Source organism: Pelophylax lessonae (genome assembly GCF_965119305.1).
Source record: "Pelophylax lessonae genome assembly, chromosome: 8".
In the NCBI taxonomy this organism is placed as follows: Eukaryota; Metazoa; Chordata; class Amphibia; order Anura; family Ranidae; genus Pelophylax; species Pelophylax lessonae.
The window spans coordinates 195188943-195212329 of record NC_138775.1 but is presented as its reverse complement, the minus strand read 5'-3'; the positions used below and the strand labels follow the sequence as shown (position 1 = coordinate 195212329).

Genomic DNA, 23387 nt, shown 5'->3' with positions numbered 1-23387 from the left:
GAAAAACCATTTAACTTTAGAACCACTTTCAGCAAAATTGACACTTACAATATCAGGAGCTCCTTCCTCATCTCCTGAATATCTTGCTCCTTGGTAATGTCTGAGGTCTGGGATACAAGATCAACAAATGGCTGTACAAACTGAAGTAAGGCAAGACAGCACTGGCAAAGGGAATGCTTGTCTTCTTTAATCTGCTCAACAGTGTATGGTACTGGCAGATAGCATATCCGAGAATGGACAGTGGACAGTGACAGACCCACAGAGTACGACTTCTTGTTTGCAAGCTTCAGCAGAGCTACAAAATATAAGCAGATACTAGGTAAAGAACAAAAGAAAGAAAAAAGGCCCCAAATACATGGGCACTGAGGGCTGGACACCATTACCTGGGTGTTTATGCTGCTGGAGCCACCAGGTGCTGCGTACAGATAGCCAATGTAAGTCTATAGGGACTCAGTGGCTGTAGTCGCTAGGCCCAATTTGAAGGTGAGGGGCACTGAATCCACATTGTCTGCATTCAGGGCCACAAAACTGCACCAGTCTAATTAGGATGAGCAGCCTCTGTGTCCTCCAAAGACTTACAATCCTAGAAGACGACAGTTTTGTGGAAAGGCATTGGATGAAGAGAACGTGTAACATCATTATGGCCCATTAGGCGGGTGACACCATGGCCAGCTTTTTTCGTGTTCGATTTTACTGCTTTCTTGTAAGTGTACATCTGTTTATGTTTTTAAAGATTCACACTATGAGGCTTCTCCATATTTCATGTTTGGCTACATGATGAGCCTTATTCCATGCTGTGGATATTTGGGTCTATTGATATCAGCGCCCAGTAGACTCACTGCTGGCTTCCTTTGATGTCTGTAAACGGGATCAATACACTGTGGTAAGAAGAAAATGGTCCCAAGCGCTAATTTCTCTGACAATCCACACTATATACTGTCCCCAACTAACCCGGTAGTATAAATAGTACAAAATGACCACCCAGCAAGCAACCAGTGTGGACAGCACTATACGGATATGGGTGATGTAAATAAAGCCTCCAAACGATAAAAAAACAGTGAAAGGTCTGGAAGTGTTTATTGAACAAACAGTGTTTGGTATAAGGTGAAAGTAAACAATACAAGGCCAGCCTCGCCAGGTGAAGCTGGGTCTTTATCTGCTAAGCCTGGTGAATGTAATGGAAAAGGCCTCTGTGGCGTGCTGTTATACCGCTGAGTAAAGTCACAGGCGTTTGGGAGCCGGGCCTGCCGGTGCTCCTAGGTGACGTCCCTTCGACCAGAAACTCAAAATTGGAAGTGCCAATAACTGGATGCAGGAAGTCGTTGTGACCAGCCTGGAACGCAAGGGGGAGCTGGTCACAACGACTTCCTGCATCCGGTTATTGGCACTTCGGCTTTTGAGTTTCTGGTCGCGGTGACGTTACCTAGGAGCGCTGGGAGGGCCTGTCCGGCTCCCAAACACCTGTGACTTTACTCAGCGGTATAATAGTATGCCACAGAGGCCTTTTCCATTACAACCACCGGACTTAACAGATGTTGACCCAGCTCCATCTGGCCAGGCCGGCCTGGTATCATATTTTACTTTCACCTTATACCAATACCTGTTTGTTCAATAAACACTTACAGACCTTTCACTGCCTTTTTATATCCGGATAGCGCTGGTTGCTACACTATGGCAAGAGACCATTCACTCCCCATTAGGAGCACCTCACAGTAGAGCACCTGTAGAGTTTTTGCATCGTGGAACACAAAGCACTCTTCAATTGGCACTTTTCAGTGGACTATATTTTTATTGTGCATGTTTTCATGTATATTTATTTTTCACATTTTTTGCACTCAATAGCATATGAACTTTGTTGTGTTTTATATTAAATATCTTTCAGTGGATTGTATGTCTTTTGTACATTTCTATTTTCACATTTTATTCATATTTAGTTATATTTGCACTTCATTGTGGTTTACACTGGCTTTTGATAACGCTCTGTGTGCGGAGCGAAACGCGTCAAGCCGTTCGTCCAAATACGTACTACGCCCGGCCGCATCCGACTTCCGGTTTCCGGGGACACGGGGAGAGAGTACAACCATCTGAGTGGCGACCCGTGGGATGGTGTTTATGCGTTTGACTATCTGCTACATTGTAAGTGTAACCTTTATTGTGTGCATCGAATAAAGTTTTGACATACTTCACGATGCCAGCATCTCTCTTTTTTATGAGCATCACCTGGATGTTGTGATCTACAGTACACCCATAAGGTTGTTTATTTGGCGGTCCAATAAGGCTATTATCACCAAAGGATATCCTGAAAGCGGTGTATCATTTGGCTTCTGGTGAGCAGGGGACCAAGAGGGGAGCACCTACTGGTGAACAGAGAGCACTGGCACTTTTTATATGAGCACGCAGCACTTTGGACTTATGTTTTGCACAAAGACTGTCACTATTTGAGCACGTGATTAATTGAAGAAAATAAGACAACAGTTAATATTTGTTTAGAATTTGTTTGGCTCGCGTTTATTATGCATATTGATTGTCACTCAAGATACAGTTATTTTGTATAGTAAGTTAAGCACTAGCACTTTATGCACAATATATAATAATAATTTTGATTTGTACACATATTTCTGTTAAGCAGCACAGGTACTTTTACACTCTATACATTTTAAAGGCACCCCCCTTTTTATACCAGCAGCAGCTTACCATATTTATCTATTGTAAAAATATTAGAGCAATTTTAATCCTCAGCGCTAGCCCATAACATTTTTTACACTGGTATTTAGCACTAAGTGATATGTGCAAAGCTGGGCACTGCAGCATTTAAAGGAACATTTTGTTCACATTGCATTTATTTTCCATCACAAGATTTAAAAGGAACAGCGCACCATTTTGCACACGTCTGCACAAAGCACCTGGTGGCTCCAGCCGCATGAACTATTGGCCAATTCATGGTGTATGGGCCTCCGCACCTGATGAATGAGGTAAAAAAAAAAAAAAAAAACACACAATTTGGGGCTGCTACAACTTGCAATATATCACGAAGAACAAATGCATCAGAAAAGTATACCCTTACTAGTGCAGACCAATAATAAAAATTGTCATCTACATAGTTAAGCCACTGCCAAGATGATAAACTAACTAAAGGAACTAATGAATATTGATCTGTCTTTGTTTGAATTTTCCTTGCAATCAAAAGACAAACACAAGGGCGCACCAGCCTAGCGCATTATCCTCCATAAAAGGCTTTATTAAATAAAGAGATAAAAATACTCACAAACGAGTTCTTGGTATGTGCATATCAAAATAATGTGTTGCCATCAGCGTCAGAAACTGAAGATATACCGTTCTCAAAGGCTTGAAATGGCTTAAGCATTTCAAGGCCTAGCCTCTTCCTCAGAGCCTGAGGCTCACATTATTTTGATACGCACATACCAAGAACTCATTTGTGAGTATTTTTATTTCATTATTTAGTAAAGCCTTTTATAAAGGATAATGTGCTAGGCCGGTGCACCCTTGTGTTTGTCTTTTGATTGCAGTGGTCCCAGACTACCCTGGTCTTGAATGGGCTTCAAGGCTGAAGCATCCCTGAGAAGCCAAGTGTAAGGTCTCTGTTAGCCGCATGTGTGAGGCTCAAGTTGGTCAGAAGGTCACTTCTCAAAGCGCAGGAAATAGGTGCATTGCAATATTTTTTGTTTGAATTTTACTTGCTGTAAGGCCCCTTTCACACATATGGACCATTTGTCCTTTTTTCATCCATCCATTGATGATTGAAAAACGGACATCAATGCATCTCTATGGAAAAGCAGATGTAAATGGATGATCATCCATTTACATCAGCTTCCGCCAACACCCATTTTTTTTTTTAACAAATTAAAGCCCTATTTTTCTTCCGTTAAAAAAAATAGAGCAGACAAAAAACAGATGTAAAAATCGGACAAAGAGTCTGTTTTTTCATGAAAAAATGCCTCCGGGACTCAGGTGGTTAAGGACTCTAGCTGGCAACAGGGCAAGTAGCAGTCCTTTATATTTTGGATATTGCAACACTGCTTGTTTGCGATGAAGACTTATACCTGTCCCTTCTCCCGCTCTGCTCTTTGTCCCCCAATGAACTGTATGTAAGCAATATAATGGGAATAATACAGTAAATAAATAGAATATAAAAGAGGACCAATGCGCTACCTGAGTGGCAAGACTGTTGGGTGTGGCCAATAATAATCGAAAAAAATTATGTCTCAAAATATATGGAATAGAACAGAACAGAAAAAGCAGCCAATTCTATTCGGTTGTCCCCACCGTGTATAACAAAGTGCAAATAATCAAAAAAATTGGCGCTAATTCATAAATGGTGCAAATAGAATAAATCCAACAATAAACATATGGTGCAAGTGAAAATCCAACAAAAATGACAAGATGAGGAGAATCCAAAACAACTAAAGTGCATACAAAGTATATAATAATGTGCAGTCCAGTGAAGTGATATGTGCGCTATCCCTTGAGAAAGTCACGTGCGTAGTGACGTCACTTCCGGTTTACGGCCGGCATCTGCGGTTTTTCTCTAACTTCTATGTAAGTGTATACTATTATTAAAAGCTATGTTTGGAAATACTACACCATGATGGCCTATATTTGATTACCCTTATGAATTAGCACTGATTTTTTTGATTATTTGCACAGTAAATAAATAAACTTCCCCTCCTACGTAGGAAGGAATAATATGCTTGTGGTGGTAGGTGGAAGACAATTCTTTATTCTATATCCACTACACGGCAACTGCTAAAAGATTCATGGTCTCAGATGTTTATAGTTGTACTTAGACACATTGGGGTTAATTTATTAAAATTGAAGAGTGAAAAATCTGGTGCAGCTCTGCATAGAAACAAATCAGTTTCCAGGATTTTTTGTCAAAGCCCAATTGAAGTTAGAAGCTGATTGGCTACCATGCAGAGCTGCACCAGATTTTGCACTCTCCAGATTTAGTAAATCAACCTCACTGCATTTTTTAAATGTTACTTCAAAGCTCAGCAGCAGACAGCTTATCTATTCATAAGGCAGTTCTTCTGCTTTGTGGATATGGGGGTGTTCCTTTCCTCCAATCAGCCAACACGCACTAACTGCAACCTCTCCGGTCCCTCCTCTGTGCTCCTGACACATAAAGAAGGATTTTAACATTTTTCTGTTTGAAGGGGTGTAAGGAAGAGAAGACTGCAGATAAACAAGTAAAACCTATGTAGGATTTTTTTATCTCTGTGTATCATCTGAGGCTGTTCACTTCACTGGGTATATGTAAGGGTTTACAACAACTGCAAGGAGAAGTTATCAAAACAAGATTCTGGCTGCTCCAGTTTTTATACATCTCCCATGGTATTTTGGGAAAACAATGCCAACCATATTTCTTTGAGCAATGAAGTACTGATTTTACCTGTCTGAAGAGGCTGAAGCAATGCCAAGATAGTCCGAGATAGAAGATCTCCTGTTGTTTCATCAACCTGTTCAAGAATTCCCAGCAAGATCTCCTTTGGATTGCACAGCTACAAAATAAGATTACACACATTCAATTATAAATTGGAACAACAGATGTACATAGACATCTGTGAAAAGATGGACTTTAAAGGCACATTCATGAGACAGATGAGCACAAAAGTATAAAAAAAAAAAAAAAGTTTATTAGTAACATGATAAAATCAATACAATTAAAATAGAAAAAGACTGACCCAAATGGATGGGACTCAGCTTAACCTCCCCCCATCCGCGCTACAGCCTATATATGGCTGCAGCGTGGACTTGAATTTTCGGGAGGCCGTCTTTATACGGCCTCCCAGTGACACGCCCCCCGCGCGCTCCCGCGAGCGCGCAGCGGGGAAAATCTGTGTCGGCCGTGTCCCTTGGACACGGCCGATCACAGATCGTGGTGAATGGCCAATCACAGCGGCCATTCACCACGTGATCGGGCCGTCCAATGAGCGATGATCTCATATGTAAACATATGAGATCATCTCTCATCGCCGGCGCTCCTTCCTCACACGGAGCCTGCAGTGTGAGGAAGGAGGGGGAGCCGTTAGCCGCCGGGGACACACAGGAATGTAATCAGGGCACTGATCACCAGTGCCCTGATTACTAAAGGTAAAAACATACACAAATTGCACCCCCATCAGTGCCCACAGTGCCCGCCATCAGTGCCCCCCATCAATGCCCACAATCAGTACCCATAGTGCTGCCAGTCAGTGCCCATCAGTGCCTGCTCATATAGCACTGACTGGCAGCACTATGGGCACTGAGTGTGGGCACTGATGGTGCTGCCCATCAGTGCCGCTCATCAGTGCCACCCGTCAGTGTCCAGTGCCATCCGCCAGTGCCCATCAGTGCCCATCATTCCCGCCGGTCAGTGCCACCTCTCAGTGCCCAGCAGTGCCACCTCTCAGTGCCCAGCAGTGCCACCTCTCAGTGCCCAGCAGTGCCACCTCTCAGTGCCGCCTATCAGTGCGGCATATTAGTACCTCCTCATCAGTGCCCATAAGTGCCACCTCATCAGTGCCCATAAGTGCAGCCTATCAGTGTCCATCAGTGCAGCCTATCAGTGCCCATCAGTGCAGCCTATCAGTGCCCATCAGTGCAGCCTATCAGTGCCCATCAGTGCCGCCTCATCAGCGCACATCAGTGAAGGAGAAAAATTTATTTTCAAAATTTACTCGCAGAAAATAAGAAAAACTTTTTTTTTTTTTTTTCAAAATTTTCTGTCTTTATTCTTTTTTTTTGTAAAAAATAAAAAACCCAGAGGTGATTACATACCACCAAAAGAAAGCTCTATTTGTGTGAAAAAAATTATAAAAATTTCATATGGGTACAGTGTAGCATGACCGTGCAATTGTCATTCAAAGTGTGACAGCGCTGAAAGCTGAAAATTGGCCTGGATGGGAAGGGGGTTTAAGTGCACAGTAGGCAAGTGGTTAAATCATGAAAAAGCAAGTCACATATGTAATAACAAAATCAGATACATATCAAAATTACCAATCTAATATATATATATATATTTATTTATATTACACACGCACAAAATCACTACATATGTATAAACAATTATTTAAAAATAAATGATCTGTGACAAAATAAAGCTAACTCAAGTGAAAACTACAGTAGAAATTCCAAATTCATATGTACAATGTGTATATCAGTTAAACAAAAATAAAGTCCAAAAGCAGTAAAATCATCCAGTGACAATCAATGATTCCCAAAATAAAAAGAATGTTCTTTCCATTCTTGTGAATACTGGTGGTGGATGACTTGAGCACCTGTTTTTCAGTTGATTATACACAGAGGTGGTAATACCATTGTTTTTTTGGGGATTCATTGATTGTCACTGAATGATTTTACTGCTTTTGGACTTTGCAGACTGGGCCACAGGGCAGTATTCCAACATGATAACAACCCCAAACACACCTCAAAGACGACCACTGCCTTGCTAAAGAAGCTGAGGGTAAAGGTGATGGACTGGCCAAGCATGTCTCCAGACCTAAACCCTACTGAGCATCTGTGGGGCATCCTCAAATGGAAGGTGGGGGAGTGCAAGGTCTCTAACATCCACCAGCTCTGTGATGTCATCATGGAGGAGTGGAAGAGGACTCCAGTGGCAACCTGTGAAGCTCTGGTTAACTCCATGCCCAAGAGGGTTAAGACAGTGCTGGAAAATAATGGTGGCCACACAAAATATTGACACTTTGGGCCCAATTTGGACATTTCCACTTAGGGGTGTACTCACTTTTGTTTCCAGTGGTTTAGACATGAATGACTGTATGTTGAGTTATTTTGAGGGGACAGCAAATTTACACTGTTATACAAGCTGTACACTCACTACATTGTAGCAAAGTGTAATTTCTTTATTGTTGTCACATAAAAAGAGATAATAAAATATTTACAAAAATGTGAGGGGTGTACTCACTTTTGTAAATATATATATATATATATATATATATATATATATATATATATATATATATATATATATATATATATCACAATATTTAGATGATTGCGCTGTACTAATTTGACACCGATGAACATGTAACATGTTCCCAATACTGCAGCCGATCGGCGATCCCCGCACTCTTTGTGACAGCAGTACAGGGAGAGGTTCCCTGTACTAGCTGTCACTTTTTGAAAAGAGTTCAGCCGTGCGGGGTTCCGTAAATGGATGAACTACTGACAGCCTTTTTGGCTGTCGGCTTGTAGTTCTCATTGAACTACCTGTCCGTGTGGCATTGCTTGTCCATACACTGGGCCAGCACCACAAGACGCCAGCACCACAGAGGGACTGTAGTAAAGATCATTCACGTTTCAATTCATGTCTCAGACAAGGTAAGTGGCGCCAATGCTGCCCTCTTCAGACCGGGAAATCTTGAAAACAGACATACACAAAAACAAAAGGGCGCAAAGGTCTAGTGCAGTGGTCTCCAAACTCTCTAAGCAAAGGCCCAAATTACTGTCATTCAGGCTTTAGGGGGGCCAGACTGTGGCCAGTGGAAGTAGATAATGCCCTGGCATTAATGTACCTTCATTGTTTTAATGGGAGGAATAGTGCCCTATTGTTGATATCAATAAGAGCAGTGCTCCATCATTGGTGACAGTTGGTGGAATAGTGCCCCAAGGGCCAAATAAAGGTAAGTGAAGGACAAAATCTGGCCCTCGGGCTGCAGTTTGGAGCACTGGTCTAGTGTATTACCAGATAAAACCTTACTGGTAAAAGAAGTAAAAACTCACAATAACGCTAATACAGCAATATAGGCCAAACCTTGGTGGCAGGACATACACCCGCACGGAAGTCCAATTGGGAGCAGCAGCTGTATCCATACAACTGCTGAATCACAATGGGTATCAATGGGATTGCCTGTACAGGAATGCATATAGCAGTCCTGTGTGGGTAAACAGAGCCTCGCCCAGGTCTAAGCACTGAACCTATCTGAGTGAATGAGGCCTTACAGTCACCACAGAAAAAATGGTTCTACTGTGGCTTCAGCTAGCCATCTGTTGAACAGGCATAGCAAACCAACTGCACCAAATACATGACAGCAAAATTTCACCTTTCAACCTAAAAGCAAAAATGGTCTTACCTGTATCAGGTCATTAATCATCTGTAAACAGGTTTTCTCTTTGTCACTACCAGGTTCATTAGTGAGCATGCACTTTGTTATGGGTCCAATGAGATTCCACCCTGTATTTCTGATGACGACCTACAGGAAAAAAAAAAAAATATATCACTTCGTATTGCATAACTGAATAGTGGAAGAACATGCATTCCTACCTAGAAGTAGAGAGTGTTCTGACCAAGGTAGGTAATGATTTACCACCCATATAACTGACAAACTTCTAACTTGAATAAAGACCTCATCGAGGATCTCAGCCAGTGGCGGCTGGTGCATTGGGGGCGCAGGGGTGTCATCCCCCCATCCATGCGTCCGGCCCCCTAATCTACATGCGGGGCACATGGAGTTCAATGGGGCTTTTTTTTTAACCATGTGATTAGAGCCAGAGGCTCTAATAGGCTAAAAAAAAGTGTGGGCTCTGCGCCCCGAGCCCACCCAGTTGTGTGACAATAGCGAATGATTATTCGCTTTTGTCACACAGATCCTCCTCCTGGCCAATCAGGAAGCGGGTCCTGAGACCAGTTTCCTGATTGGCCAAAAGGAGAAACCATGCCATGGAACATGGAGGAGGCGGAGGGAGGAGACGCAGATGAGGGGGAAGAAGCCAAAGCCGTCGCTGGGTGAGTGAGCCGGTGGGGGGTCCTGCGTCCTGCTGTGGCCCTGGGGGGGGGGGGTATGAGATGCGGCCTGGTGTGGTCCGGGGAGGGGGTATGGTGCGGTCCGTCTGACGCCCCCCGGCCCATGGAGCACCAGCCGCCACTGATCTCAGCTGAAAGACCTGCCACAAATAAATGAGTGCTGCAGCAGAAGTCCACCCATATTATATACACACACCACATCCCACAATAAACAAATTTCTTGTTTTAATATTCTTTGAAAAATGGAGGTTTTAAAAAAAAAAAAAAAAAAAAACCTCTTCTTACATAAAAAAGAAAATTGGTTATGTTATTAAAGCATTTCTACGGTCAATATTTAGGCCAATATTTTTTGCAAACTCTGCTAGAAGCTTTCCTCCTGGCAGCAGCGTTTCAACAGAAAAAAGGCTTGCCCTTGTAAAGTGTCTAAAGCTTTTACATGCGTCAAGTGCTTGGACGTTAATTTATTTTGTTGGCCAGAATAATAATTTATAATGGCTATTGAAATTAAAAAACACTCAAGTGCTAAAAGCGCCTAGCATTTAGGCATGTTTAGACATGTTTAGCAGCGTCAAGCTTTTTTTTTTCTGCCCAAAACGCTGCTGCTCCTGGACATACTGGCAGTGGGGGTTTTTACTGCTTCAAAAAGCCCCGGCCACTAAACGCTGCTAAAAGCCTATTAATGCATGGACTTAGGCTAACATGCAGGGGAGTTTAGAGGCAGGGGAAAAAAAAAAAAAAAAAAGAGAAAAACACCAGATGCCCCTAGAAGCAACTGTAAAAAGTCCAGTGTGCATGAGGCCTAAAAGTGATACTAAGGCTCCATGTACACGGGACGTTAGAAAAAACGTCCTGCAAAGCTATTTCTGACGCCGGGAAAAAGCAGCTGTTAAACGTGCTTTCAGTAGCTTTTTCCATTTGCGTTATTGCACGTTTGGCCACGTTGCTTTTAGCAGCGTTTTTCTGCCTCCATTCAAAATCAATGGTTCCCTATGGGAGCCTATTGATTAGAATGGAAGTCGCACCGCAAGTCGGATCCGACTTGCGGCGCGACCTGCACTGTGAGAATCTTGAGGGGGAACTCCACGCCAAAAATGGGAAAAAAAACTGCGTGGGGTTCCCCCCCCAGGTTCCAAACCAGGCCCTTCGGGTCCGGAATGGAATTTGAGGGTAGCCCCACGCCGGAAAAACGGCGTGGGGTCCCCCCCAAAATCCATACCAGACCCTTATCCGAGCATGCAGCCCGGCAGGCCAGGAAAGGGGAGGGGACGAGCGAGCGGCCCCACCCCCCCTGGACCACACCAGGCCACATGCCCTCAACATGGGGGGGTGTTGGTGCTTTGGGGCAGGGGGAGCTCTGCACCCCCCACCTCAAAGCACCCTGCCCCCATGTTGATGAGGACAAGGGCCTCATCCCCACAACCCTGGCCGGTGGTTGTGGGGGTCTGCGGGCAGGGGGCTGATCAGAATCTGGAAGCCCCCTTTAACAAGGGGGCCCCCCAGATCCCGGACCCCCTCCCTATGTGAATGGGTATTGGGGTACACTGTACCCCTACCCATTCACCCCATAAAAGATAGTGTATGTAAATAATGACAGGAGACGTTTTGGAAAGTTTATTAAAAATCTTCATCCGGCTCTTCGGGGTCTTCTCTTCTCCGGGGGTCTTCTGCTCTTTTGCTGTCCGCCCTTCTGCTGTCCTCTCTTCTTGTCTTCTCCTCTCCGGGGGTCTTCTGCTGTCTTCTCTCCGTGGGGTCTTCTGCTCTTTTGCTGTCCGCCCTTCTGCTGTCCTCTCTTCTTGTCTTCTCCTCTCCGGGGGTCTTCTGCTGTCTTCTCTCCGTGGGGTCTTCTGCTCTTTTGCTGTCCGCCCTTCTGATGTCCTCTCTTCTTGTCTTCTCCTCTCCGGTCTTCTGCTCTTGTGCTGTCGGCTCTCCTTCTTCCTCCGGTCCTCCTCCGACGACGTCTCCAGCGATTATGCCGGCCTCTGGTCTCTGCAGCTTATTATATAGCCATTAGGGGCGTGGCCGCCAGATGACGTCATCGGGAGACCACGCCCCTTGTGTCACATGTGACGTCACATGTGACACAAGGGGCGTGGTCTCCCGATGACGTCATCTGGCGGCCACGGCCCTAATGGCTATATAATAAGCTGCAGAGACCAGAGGCCGGCATAATCGCTGGAGACGTCGTCGGAGGAGGACCGGAGGAAGAAGGAGAGCCGACAGCACAAGAGCAGAAGACCGGAGAGGAGAAGACAAGAAGAGAGGACATCAGAAGGGCGGACAGCAAAAGAGCAGAAGACCCCCGGAGAGGAGAAGACAAGAAGAGAGGACAGCAGAAGGGCGGACAGCAAAAGAGCAGAAGACCCCCGGAGAGGAGAAGACAAGAAGAGAGGACAGCAGAAGGGCGGACAGCAAAAGAGCAGAAGACCCCCGGAGAGGAGAAGACCCCGAAGAGCCGGATGAAGATTTTTAATAAACTTTCCAAAACGTCTCCTGTCATTATTTACATACACTATCTTTTATGGGGTGAATGGGTAGGGGTACAGTGTACCCCAATACCCATTCACATAGGGAGGGGGTCCGGGATCTGGGGGGCCCCCTTGTTAAAGGGGGCTTCCAGATTCCGATCAGCCCCCTGCCCGCAGACCCCCACAACCACCGGCCAGGGTTGTGGGGATGAGGCCCTTGTCCTCATCAACATGGGGGCAGGGTGCTTTGAGGTGGGGGGTGCAGAGCTCCCCCTGCCCCAAAGCACCAACACCCCCCCATGTTAAGGGCATGTGGCCTGGTGTGGTCCAGGGGGGGTGGGGCCGCTCGCTCGTCCCCTCCCCTTTCCTGGCCTGCCGGGCTGCATGCTCGGATAAGGGTCTGGTATGGATTTTGGGGGGGACCCCACGCCGTTTTTCCGGCGTGGGGCTACCCTCAAATTCCATTCCGGACCCGAAGGGCCTGGTTTGGAACCTGGGGGGGAACCCCACGCAGTTTTTTTTCCCATTTTTGGCGTGGAGTTCCCCCTCAAGATTCTCACAGTGCAGGTCGTGCCGCAAGTCGGATCCGACTTGCGGTGCGACTTCCATTCAAATCAATAGGCTCCCATAGGGAACCATTGATTTTGAATGGAAGAAAAAAAACGTATAACGTGGCTGAACGTAGGTTCATCACGTTCAGTCACGTTTAGTCACGTTCGGCCGCGTTTCTGCGTTTGAAACGTCGGGAAACACACGTTCGAACGCAATATAATTGCGTTCTAAAAAAAGTCCCTGAACGCAACTGCCTGCAAATGACTGTAAACTACCATGTGTACATGGACAGATAAGATAACATGGAGCTGCGTTCAGGGACTTCTGAAAAAAACGCCCAACTGCTCCTAAACGGCCATTTCCAGCGTCCCGTGTACATGGAGCCTTAGAGCACTTAAGAAAAAAAAAAGTAAAAAAAGGAGGTTATACATAGCTGCTCTGTGCAATGATATTACACAGAAAGGTAACTTTCCTCTTCTTCCAGCAGTCCATGCCGGCACTGTTGAGACCTTCTTCTGGTGCCTCCTGATGGAAGCCGGGTGCAAAGGAGGCACTCATGCATGTGTGATCCCATTGAGTACTGGGCTGTGTGTCCATAGACACACACAGTGCTGATGTCACACCCTGCTCCCTCCTCACACGAGTTTGACTGTGAGCCTATGGCTCTACTGACCTCAGTTCCTCCAGTAAAAGCAGGAAGTGAAGGGAGAGTTGCTGGAGCCGAAGACAGCATAGGAGTAGTGACATGGAGCTAGGCAAGTGTTTAGGGACAGAGGATGGTAGGACAGGTAATGGGGCATTGTTTACCTTAATACAGAAAATGTTTTAAAGTGATTGTAAAGGGAAGGATAGAAATGTATTACACCACTAACAACACAAATGAGATCGTATATACGAGATTCTCATTATTTTTGTTACCAAAATCAGTAATTTAACTGTTTCAGCAGATTCCTTTACTGGTCACTTGGGACACAGTGGTTCCACATTAATTAGGAATTGAAGCCTGCTGCAGCCTCTGTATTGCACCAGGATTGTATAATATGAGCCAAATTACCTTCTTGATACAATTATTGAAAATTGTATTGAAAGAAAATGTCTCTCTCCTTAAGGAGACGTATTACTTTCAAATCAGGGGTGCAGTGATGGGCTCAAATATTGCCCCCCAATGTGCAAACACATTTGTGGACATGGTTGAAAAATCTTTTATTTATTTAACATTCTACTTAAGGAAAATTGCGAATGTTATTCCGTTTTTGGACGATGTGTTTGCAGTATGGGAGGGTGACTTGAACACACACATTTGTCACCGTCTCATGCATATATTAACTATTTAATACCCAGTTTGAAGTTTAAAATGAATGTAGGTCAAGAAAAAATTCAGTTTTTGGACATATGTATAATGATAAAAAATGGCAGGCTCTTTAGTGATCTATACATAAAACCAACTGATCATAATCAACGAATATGAAAGATAAAAAGTAAAAGTGAGGGATCAGCACAGAACTTCACGGGAGAAGCTTATGAATGATCTCTAGGCAGTTGGGACCACAGTCACCAAGCAAACCATTGGTAACACAATACGCTGCCATGGATTGAAATCCTGCAGCGCCCGTAAGGTCCCACTTCCTGAAGAAGGCACATGTGCAGGCTGGTCTGAAGTTTGCCAAAGAACATCTAAATGATTCAGAGAAGGATTGGGAGAAAGTGCTGTGGTCAAATGAGACCAAAATTTAACTCTTTGGCATTAACTCGACTCGCTGTGTTTGGATGAAGAAAAATGCTGACTATGACCCTAAGAACACCATCCCTAAAGTCAAGCACGGAGGTGGAAACATTATGCTTTTGGGCTGTTTCTCTTCTAAAGGTACAGGCCGACTTTGCTGCATGGAGGGACCATATATTGTAAAATCTTGGATGAGAACCTTCTTCCCTCAGCCAGAACACTGAAGATGGGTCATGGATGGGTCTTCCAGCATGACAATTACCCAAAGCATACCGCTAAGAACACAAAGGAGTGGCTGAAGAAGCACATTAAGGTCATGGAGTGGCCTGGCCAATCTCCAGACCTTTATAACTTGTACCTACTGTATAGATGAGCCTATAATAAGGCCTACCAATAGGTACTGTAAATATCTCCTAAACTTGCACCGTTTAGGAGATATTTACATTGCATGCAGCCTATGACGTCATCTGCACGTTCACTCTGAAGTTACGGCCGCCTGTGCCGTTTCTTCAGAGCCCTGTGCTGGGACCGGCGGCTCCCACGTGCATGCACGGGAGGGTCACCATGCGGCTACGCCCAATAATACAGCCGGAGTCCGCAGACCGGGGACAACGCGGGCTTCGTTTGCAGGTGAGTGTCACATAATGTGCTAGTTTGCAATGCATACTAGCACATTATGTATTTACTTTGCAGGGAAGAAAAAAAAAAAAACGGAAGACTTTACTTCCTCTTTAAAATTTATAGAGAGAGCTGAAACTTTGAGTTACAAAGGGACAGCCAAGAAACCCTAAGGATTTAGAGAAGATCTGTAAAGAGGAGTGGACCAAAATCCCTCCTGAGATGTGTGCAAACCTGGTCACTAACTTCAAGAAACATCTTATCTCTGTGCTTGCCAACAAGGAATTCTCCATCAAGTACTGTCATGTTTTGCTTGGGGATCGAATACTTATTTTACTCACTGAACTGCAACTCAGGTTATAACATTTGTTTCGTGTTTTTCTGGATTTTTGGTTGATTTTGTCTCGATCACCTAAAATACACCAATGATAAAACTTATAGACCCTTTCTTTGTGAGAGGGCAAACTTAAAAAATCTGCAGTGGATCAAATAATTATTTTCCCCACTGTATAATTAAGTGCCCGTGTGGCCTTTTGTATGTGGTTGAAACAACACAATAAGTAAAAGATAGAATTGCCAGACAAATACTCAATAAGGGATAAACTTACTAAATTGCCACTTGCTAGACATTGTGGAAATGGGACACAGTCTCACAACCTAGGTATATGGTAACTGATACAATTCTCCAAGGGGGCCACGCTGCTGCAAAGACCATCCCACTATCTCGCTCAGGATCCTTCACACAGGCCACCCTGGCTTTGACAGTCTTCAATGTTAGAGTTGAACCTGTTATTTAGTTTTTTATGTTTACTGTTTTTTTATGTTTTATACTATTGGCTGCTTGGCGCCTTTCTCTCCTTCCCCTCTTCGATTAATTGTATGTGTCTGTTTTTTTTTTTTCGGCAATTGGTTGCTACCGGAATGCTTCCTGTGGAATGCTGGAGGGTGATTGCATCTCGTTTAGCTGTCTCTCTAAGATTTAGGCCGAGTTCACACTGCTCCGACATGGAAGTCGGACAACTTCCGCTCCAACTTTTCCCTACGACTTCAATGAAAAGGATCCGACAATACCAAGCGCCCTTTGAGTCTGGTATGAATCTTGAGAGGGGGACCCCACACCAAAAATAAAAAAATAAGGCGAGAGAAGAACCAGAGGAAGAAGACAGCCGAGGGAGAGAAAAGAGCTGGAGGAATAACCAGAAGACATCAGCACAGTGGGAAGAACCGAAGGAAGAAGACATCACAGGAAAGAGAAGAACCAGAATTGGAGGGATAAGACACATTGGAGCTAATTTAATAAAAAGGACTCGGTCAAAAGCCTGTTTACTGTTTTTATTTTTGAAACTTTTTTTGGGTGAATGAATAGGGGTAAAATGTACCCCATATACTCATTCACATAGGGTGGGGGGGGCCGGGATCTGGGAGCCCCCTTGATAAAGGGGCTTCCAGATTCCGATAATCCCCCCGCAGACCCCCACAACCACCACCCAGGGTTATCTGGAAGAGACCCTTGTTCCCATAAAAATGGGGACAATGTGCTTTGGGGTGGGGGGGCGCAGAGCCCTCCTGCCCCAAAGCGCCAACCCCCATGTTGAGGGCATGTGGGGGGTATTCCATTGCCCCCCTTTCCTGACCTGCCAGGCTTCATGCTCGGATAAGGGTCTGGTATGGTCTTGGGGGCGGGGCCCACGCATTTTTTTCTTTAATTTTGGCATGGGGTTCCCCTTGAAGATCCTCAGAACACAAGTCGCATGCCAAAGTTGGATCAATTAAGATGATGATCCGACCATAATGGTAATGAATGGGCTGAAGTCAGACCGTAGTAGTGCAGAAACCTTTTTCAAATTCAGACCGATTTGAGTAGGACCTGTTAAGATGGCTCTCATAGGAAACCATTGATTTATACACATGTGCTACCAAAGTTGGAGCGTATGTCGCACCAATGTGAACCGGGCCTCAGGATGGATTAATTTAGGTTCACTTGTTTTGTTTAATTACTTAATTGATACCTAATTGATTCCTGGTGTAAAATGTACCAGTATAAGTCCCCGTTCACATGCAGGCGACGCTACTTCCAGGGGCGACCTCCGAGGTCACGGTGCGAGCAGCGCGCCGCGACCTCGGAGCGGCTGCCACGGACTTCATAACATTGAAGTCTATGGCGGTTGCCTCCTGGTCGCCCCAAAGAAGCTCCGGACCCTTTTTCTAAGTCAGAGCGACTTGTGTCGCTCCTATTAGAACGGGTCCGCAGCTTCCCTATGGAAGGCGACCTGCGGCGACCTGTGAGGCGACCAGGTCGCCTCACAGGTCGCCTTAGTGTGAACGGGGGCTCAAAGAATGTAAACTTACTGTCATTGGAAGAAGGGTGCAAGCATATAGCCCGAAACCATTGTGTGGAACGATATGGAACTCTTTTTTTTGTTTGTAAAAATATTTTTTAAGAAATTATAGGTCCAGCAATCCCTGGATCGTTTATTAATTAATCCAAATCGTTTTTTTATACATGGCCTTTGGGAGGGCATGATTGCATGCACTGGAAGAGCACCGTAGTGCTGTTTGCCTCGCCTGTGAAGCTGTAATAAATAATAAAGTATCCAGTTTGGGTTATCTATTGGTATAATTAGCCATCTCTTTAACCCTGACCCTATCAGGCTCTCATCTATTCTTCTTGTTCAAGGGGCTCAAACTGCTGTAATGCTTGAGTGAAATATCTTTTCAGGGTTTCTGATTTTGTGTGAAAAAGTCATGAGAAAAATGGAATTGTTGTTTACGCATTGAAAGAAGAATCATAGAGTACATTTATCAAGCTACATCTTCATCAACACCAGCTAAATCTCAGTACAATCTCTGTTTACCCCCAAATGTCCTCATGTGCAGTGATTTAGACCTATGTTTTCATCTCATCCACACTACAGGAACTGAAATAGCAGATGTAACAGTTAATCGGATTCTCCAGCTATGAAGATAAATGACAGCCCTGCAGATCTGTCCATATGTCTGTAGCACAGGATTACAGCTCAACTGTGTTTGAGTCTCGAGGTTATGTGGAAAATAAAGATGACGTTTAAATGTGGAGATATCACTTCAGTTAAAAGAGACATACTGCGATTCGTAACTGGTTTTTTTTTAATAAATCAAGCATATATCACAAAAAAGAGAGACATACTATACTGTGCATAGACTACACAAACGTAATAAAACTACAAGCTTTCACTGACAATAATTCACTTCAAGATCCTCTCTACCCGACGTTCTAAGACCTGTGCTATGTCTGAATGCAGAATCAACTAACGTGGAATATTTTTTAGCTACATTATAGATAAAAAAAATCCTTTTGGTTTCTCCTTGTATAATATCAGCCAACATTAAGAGGAGTTAAAGAGAGCAGCTTAAAATTGCCTTACTCTGTGTGTTTTATAAAACTATATTTCTATGTATAGTTTTATTTATTTATTACAGGTACTTATATAGCGCCATCAATTTACACATGTACATTCACATCAGTCCCTGCCCTCAAGGAGCTTACAATCTAAGGTCCCCAACTCACATTCACACATACTAGGGCCAATTTAGACTGGAGCCAATTAACCTACCAGCATGTCTTTGGAGTATAGGAGGAATCTGGAGTACCCGGAAGAAACCCATGCAGGAGGAAATTCCAGGCAGGTAGTGCCTTGGTAGGGTTTCGAACCAACGACCCTAGTGCTGCCAGGTGGAAGTGCTAACCACTTAGCCACAGTGTAGTTTAAAATGATTTATATGTATAAGCTAAAAATTTCTGCTCATTAACAATTTCATAACCAGACAATGTTGATGTCTAAATGCAAAGGCCAAATTTAGCAGCAGCATGTGTCAGTAAAAACGGACCCTTTACCATGACTTTGCATGGTTACAACCCCCTCTTAACGTATCGTCTTTAATTTGTGAGATAGAGATATATATCACACATACACTGAACAAAATTATAAAACAACACTTTTGTTTTTGCCCCCATTTTTCATGGGCTGAACTCAAAGATCTAAGACTTTTTCTATGTACACAAAAGGCCTATTTCTCTCAAATCTTGTTCACAAATCTGTCTAAATATGTGCTAGTGAGCACTTCTCCTGTACAGAGATATCTTTGATGAAAACCTGTTCCAGAGTGCTCTGGACCTCAGACTGTGCCAACAGGACAATGACTGTTATGAGTAAGCGACCCATAGAGTCGTGAAACGCGTTAACCGTGTCCATGTCTGTTCGATGCACTGTTGTTTTCAACGAATTGGGAATAAACACTTCAAGTTTATCTACCTCTGAGTACGGTCACACTTTTTCTCTTTGGATATCTGATCACTGGACGGCGGATCCGACCAGCACCTGGGTGTCTTTGCCTGTGTTTTTTACAACAGGACAATGACCCCAAGCACAAAGCCAACATAACAAATGAGTGGATATGGGACAACTCTGTGAAAGTCATTGAGTGGCCCAGTCAGAGCCCAGACTTGAACCCAATTGAACATCTCTGGAGAGATCTGAAAATGGCTGTGCGCCGATGCTCCCCATCCAACCTGATGAAGCTTGAGAGGTCCTGCAAAGAATGGGAGAAACTGCCCACAAATAGGTGTGCCAAGCTTGTAGCATCATACTCAAAGAGACTTGAGGCTGTAATTGGTGCCAAAGGTGATTCAACAAAGTATTGAGCAAAGGCTGTGAATACTTATGTAAATGGGTTTTTTTTTTCGTTTTTTTATTTTTAATAAAATTTGCAAGGATTTCAAAACAAACTTATTTCCTGCTGTCATTATGGAGTATTGTTTGTGGAATTAAAAAAAACAAAAAACAAAACAAAAAAAAAAAAAAAAACGTATGAATTGAATCCATTTAGGAATAAGGCTGTACCATAACAAAAAACTTAAAAAAAGTGAAGCGCTGTGAATACTTTCCAGATGCACTGTATTAGCACCAATATTATTCACCAGCAGAGAATATTTTGTGAATGTTGCACTGGTTTTATAAATATGCCCCATGGACTCCAATCAATAAAAGCCTACCTGCTAGGTATTTTTTCTTAAAATACACTTTAGTTCCCCTTTAAAACGAATGGCACTGCAGCAACAGCCTTCAGCCTGCATATGATCACTGGGGTTGATTTACTAAAACTGGAGAGTGCAAAATCTGATGGTAGCCAATCAGCTTCTAACTTTAACTTGTTCATTTAAGCTTTGACAAGAAAACATGGAAGCCGATTGGTTTTAATGCAGAGCTGCAACAGATTTTGCACACTCCAGTTTTAGTAAATCAACCCCACTATGTCATAGCGGACATATTGATCACAAGTCTACTCTGATTGGTTTCCCGATCCTCAGTAGGGACCCAAGCTGTCACTGACAGTTGTGATTGAAAACTACATTCATTCTCCTCCCCATCACAACACCACTAGTACAGCTGCACCCCCTGAGACAGTTCCCTTTGTACAGATTTCCCATCTCCAGTCTAGCTCCCCCTAGTACAGTTTACCCCTACAGTACAGATTTCCCCCCACATCCAGTACAGATTTCCCCTCCCCCCCTCTTTATAGCTCCCCCCTTCCAGGAAATCAACTCACCAGGACTAGGTATTTCAGAGTAAAAGTGAAGTTCTACCTCGGCTGTATTGTGTGACCGGAGGAGGTGCTCTCTGGTGAATGCTTGATCGCTTTCTTCACTCTGAACTGCTGAGTTTTGACATGCAACAGGAGTGCCAGTTGCAGTCCTTCTGGTGTGCAGCGACTTTCAGCAAGAGCTGCAACACCAAAAATGCTCTGGGGGGGGGGAGATGTTTTCCCCCTACTGAGCATGTTACACATTACACCCTAAATACGGGTGTAATATCATGTAACATGCTCCCAAAGGTGAACTTGGCATTTAAACATGGATGATTATAATGTAGTAATATATGGAACACAAAGTAGGGGGATATAACAAGTAGTGTGGCAAAACGGTTTGCCTGGGGTGGGGGAAGATCTATATTCCCAGACAATATTTAAGAAAGCAAGATAAATCCAAATGAACCCAATATACGTTTTTTTTTTTAAATTTAGGATGAAGCATGGAAGGGTTAATCTTTTTTCAGGATTTTATTGCAGTTTGTGTCCCATTTAAAAGATTCACCTGGACTTCGTGCCGGTCCACACTACCGCGGCAGGACTTCGGGGGCGACCTGTGAAGTCGCGTTCACCGCGACTTCGGCGCGACTTGCACGGACTTCATATAATGCATGTCAATGAAAGTCGCTCCGATGTCGCCCCGAAGTAGTACAGGAACCACTTTCTAAGTCGGAGCGACTTGAGTCGCTCCTATTAGAACGGTTTCCGTAGCACTGCATGGGCCGTGACTTGTCAGGCTGACCAGTCGCGGTAGTGTGAATGGGCACTTAGTGAGGGACTATATAAAAGATTGTCCAAAGTTGTCACTAAAGAGGAATGAGGGGGAAAGTTTCTAATGGGCACACTTGTTGAGATGACAAGTGTCCAAGAAAGGATTTCCCTTAATTTAGGAAATGATGGGGAAAAAAAAACCCTCATACATCTTGTGGGGTCTCCAGAACAGGAACTGAAGTGAAATCTCAGACACAGATAACACAAAAATAAACCAGACTGGGGTTTAATACCTACTCCATCCAAAAATGACAAAAAAAAAAAAAAAAGTTTTGGTTTGGATGTTTTATTTGAACTTATTGCTAGTATTTGTAAAAAATAACCGCGCTAAATACAAAAAATCCAATAAAGTGAACAATTGAATTAAATCAAAGCTGCAGCTACAGTGGGAAACACCAAAGTAACAAGTAAAGGGGGGTACACTTATCATTTAGCGCAGCTTTACCCCCCTTTACTTATTGCTAGTATTGTTTTAGCACTAAAGTTTGTCATGATGTAGATTCCCCATAACAAAAATTAAAACAAGAAAAAAAACATTTGCAAAGCGCTTTGTATACGTAAAGCAAAGTGCACATGGAAGCTACTTTCTCTGTAGTGCAGTGGCTTGTAGGAACAACGCTAAAGCCTCAACATTTTCTAATCCAGGGAAGACTTTTAAAGTTTAACTCCGGCCCTACCTTTAGTCTTGCACTGTTGTACAGTGTCCTCTCCTGTACTCTGTAAATCAGTAAATAAACCTTTCAAGGTAAGTGGAACTCTTCTGAGAAACCTTTTTAAATAGATTTTGTCCTCAGCATATCAGCCAACTATTAACCAGCCTAAACAAATGTAACTCATTTTTGACCTTGATAGCTGCCTCCATCCCTTGGTCAAAAAATGCACACCATTTGCTTCTGGACACCACCACCTTATCCCTGATGTCACCTGCCCAAAGCAGTCATGGACCTGTCTCTCAAGTGACACATGTGCGATGCAAGCCCTGCGGAACTGAAGAGAAATTACCAACTGCCCAAGTGGAGAATGTAATGTTTATCTTTGGCCACTGCTACCCCAAGTTCATGGACCGATGAGACAAAAAGAAAAGAAACCAGGAATGTGGGGTAAAGCGCTGTGCCTAAATGAAATCTTAATGAGCATAACTCAGAAATGATAATAAATAGTTTATTCCATGCGTAATCAAGCATACAAGTTCCAAGAAACAGCCAACTAATCAATATTGCAGGACCAAGTTAACTTGGAATATGGTGTACCGGAGTCTGGAGCCAAATGGATAAAAAAGGAACTCCTGCATTGATTGGGATGTCAGCTGGACCACGGGCAGGTGGAATATAATAGCCGCGGCTTCCAATGAGGTGTGTCATGTGCAGCCCAGTGAGCCGCAGGATCCAGGGGCAGACTCCTATGCGGTCTCTGGGGTGGAACAAGCTGGTGACACCAGGCCGGATAGAGAGTGCCAATGACGGCCAGGACACCCGGAAGTGACGGCCGCACAGAGGGGAGGAACCACGCCAGCAGAGGATGTGTAGGACTGGCAGAAGTTTACAGTGATGCTCCGCCATATGAAGGCAATGTCAGACACAGGGGCCGGTCCATTTGGCTCCAGACTCCGGTATACCATATTTCAGGTTACCTTGGTCCTGCAATATTTATTGGTTGTTTGCTACATTACCCATGGAATATAAAACTATTTATTTCTTACCGTTTCTAAGTTACAATCATTATGATTTGATTATGGCATAGCGGGTTTCCCCAACACCCCTGTTTTCTAATTCCTGCTGAATGCATGTTCAAGACAGACAGCAGAAGAGTTTACTAGGAGCAGAGAAAGACTGTACACACTGTTGGTTGGTGAATACTTTTTTTACTCTTC

The 23387-nt window shown here is 43.9% G+C and overlaps 1 protein-coding gene across 1 annotated transcript in view; it reads right to left on the bottom strand.

Annotated features, from left to right (window-relative positions):
* The window catches only part of GLMN (glomulin, FKBP associated protein), a 107448-nt gene that overhangs the window by 74130 nt on the left and 9931 nt on the right, over nucleotides 1–23387 (bottom strand). The window contains exons 4-6 of the mRNA XM_082266403.1: nucleotides 9093–9212; nucleotides 5411–5519; nucleotides 49–295 (exon numbers count right to left, since the gene is read on the bottom strand). Of these exons, the coding sequence (XP_082122529.1) occupies nucleotides 49–295; nucleotides 5411–5519; nucleotides 9093–9212 (476 nt within the window). The remainder of the gene's footprint in view (nucleotides 1–48; nucleotides 296–5410; nucleotides 5520–9092; nucleotides 9213–23387) is intronic.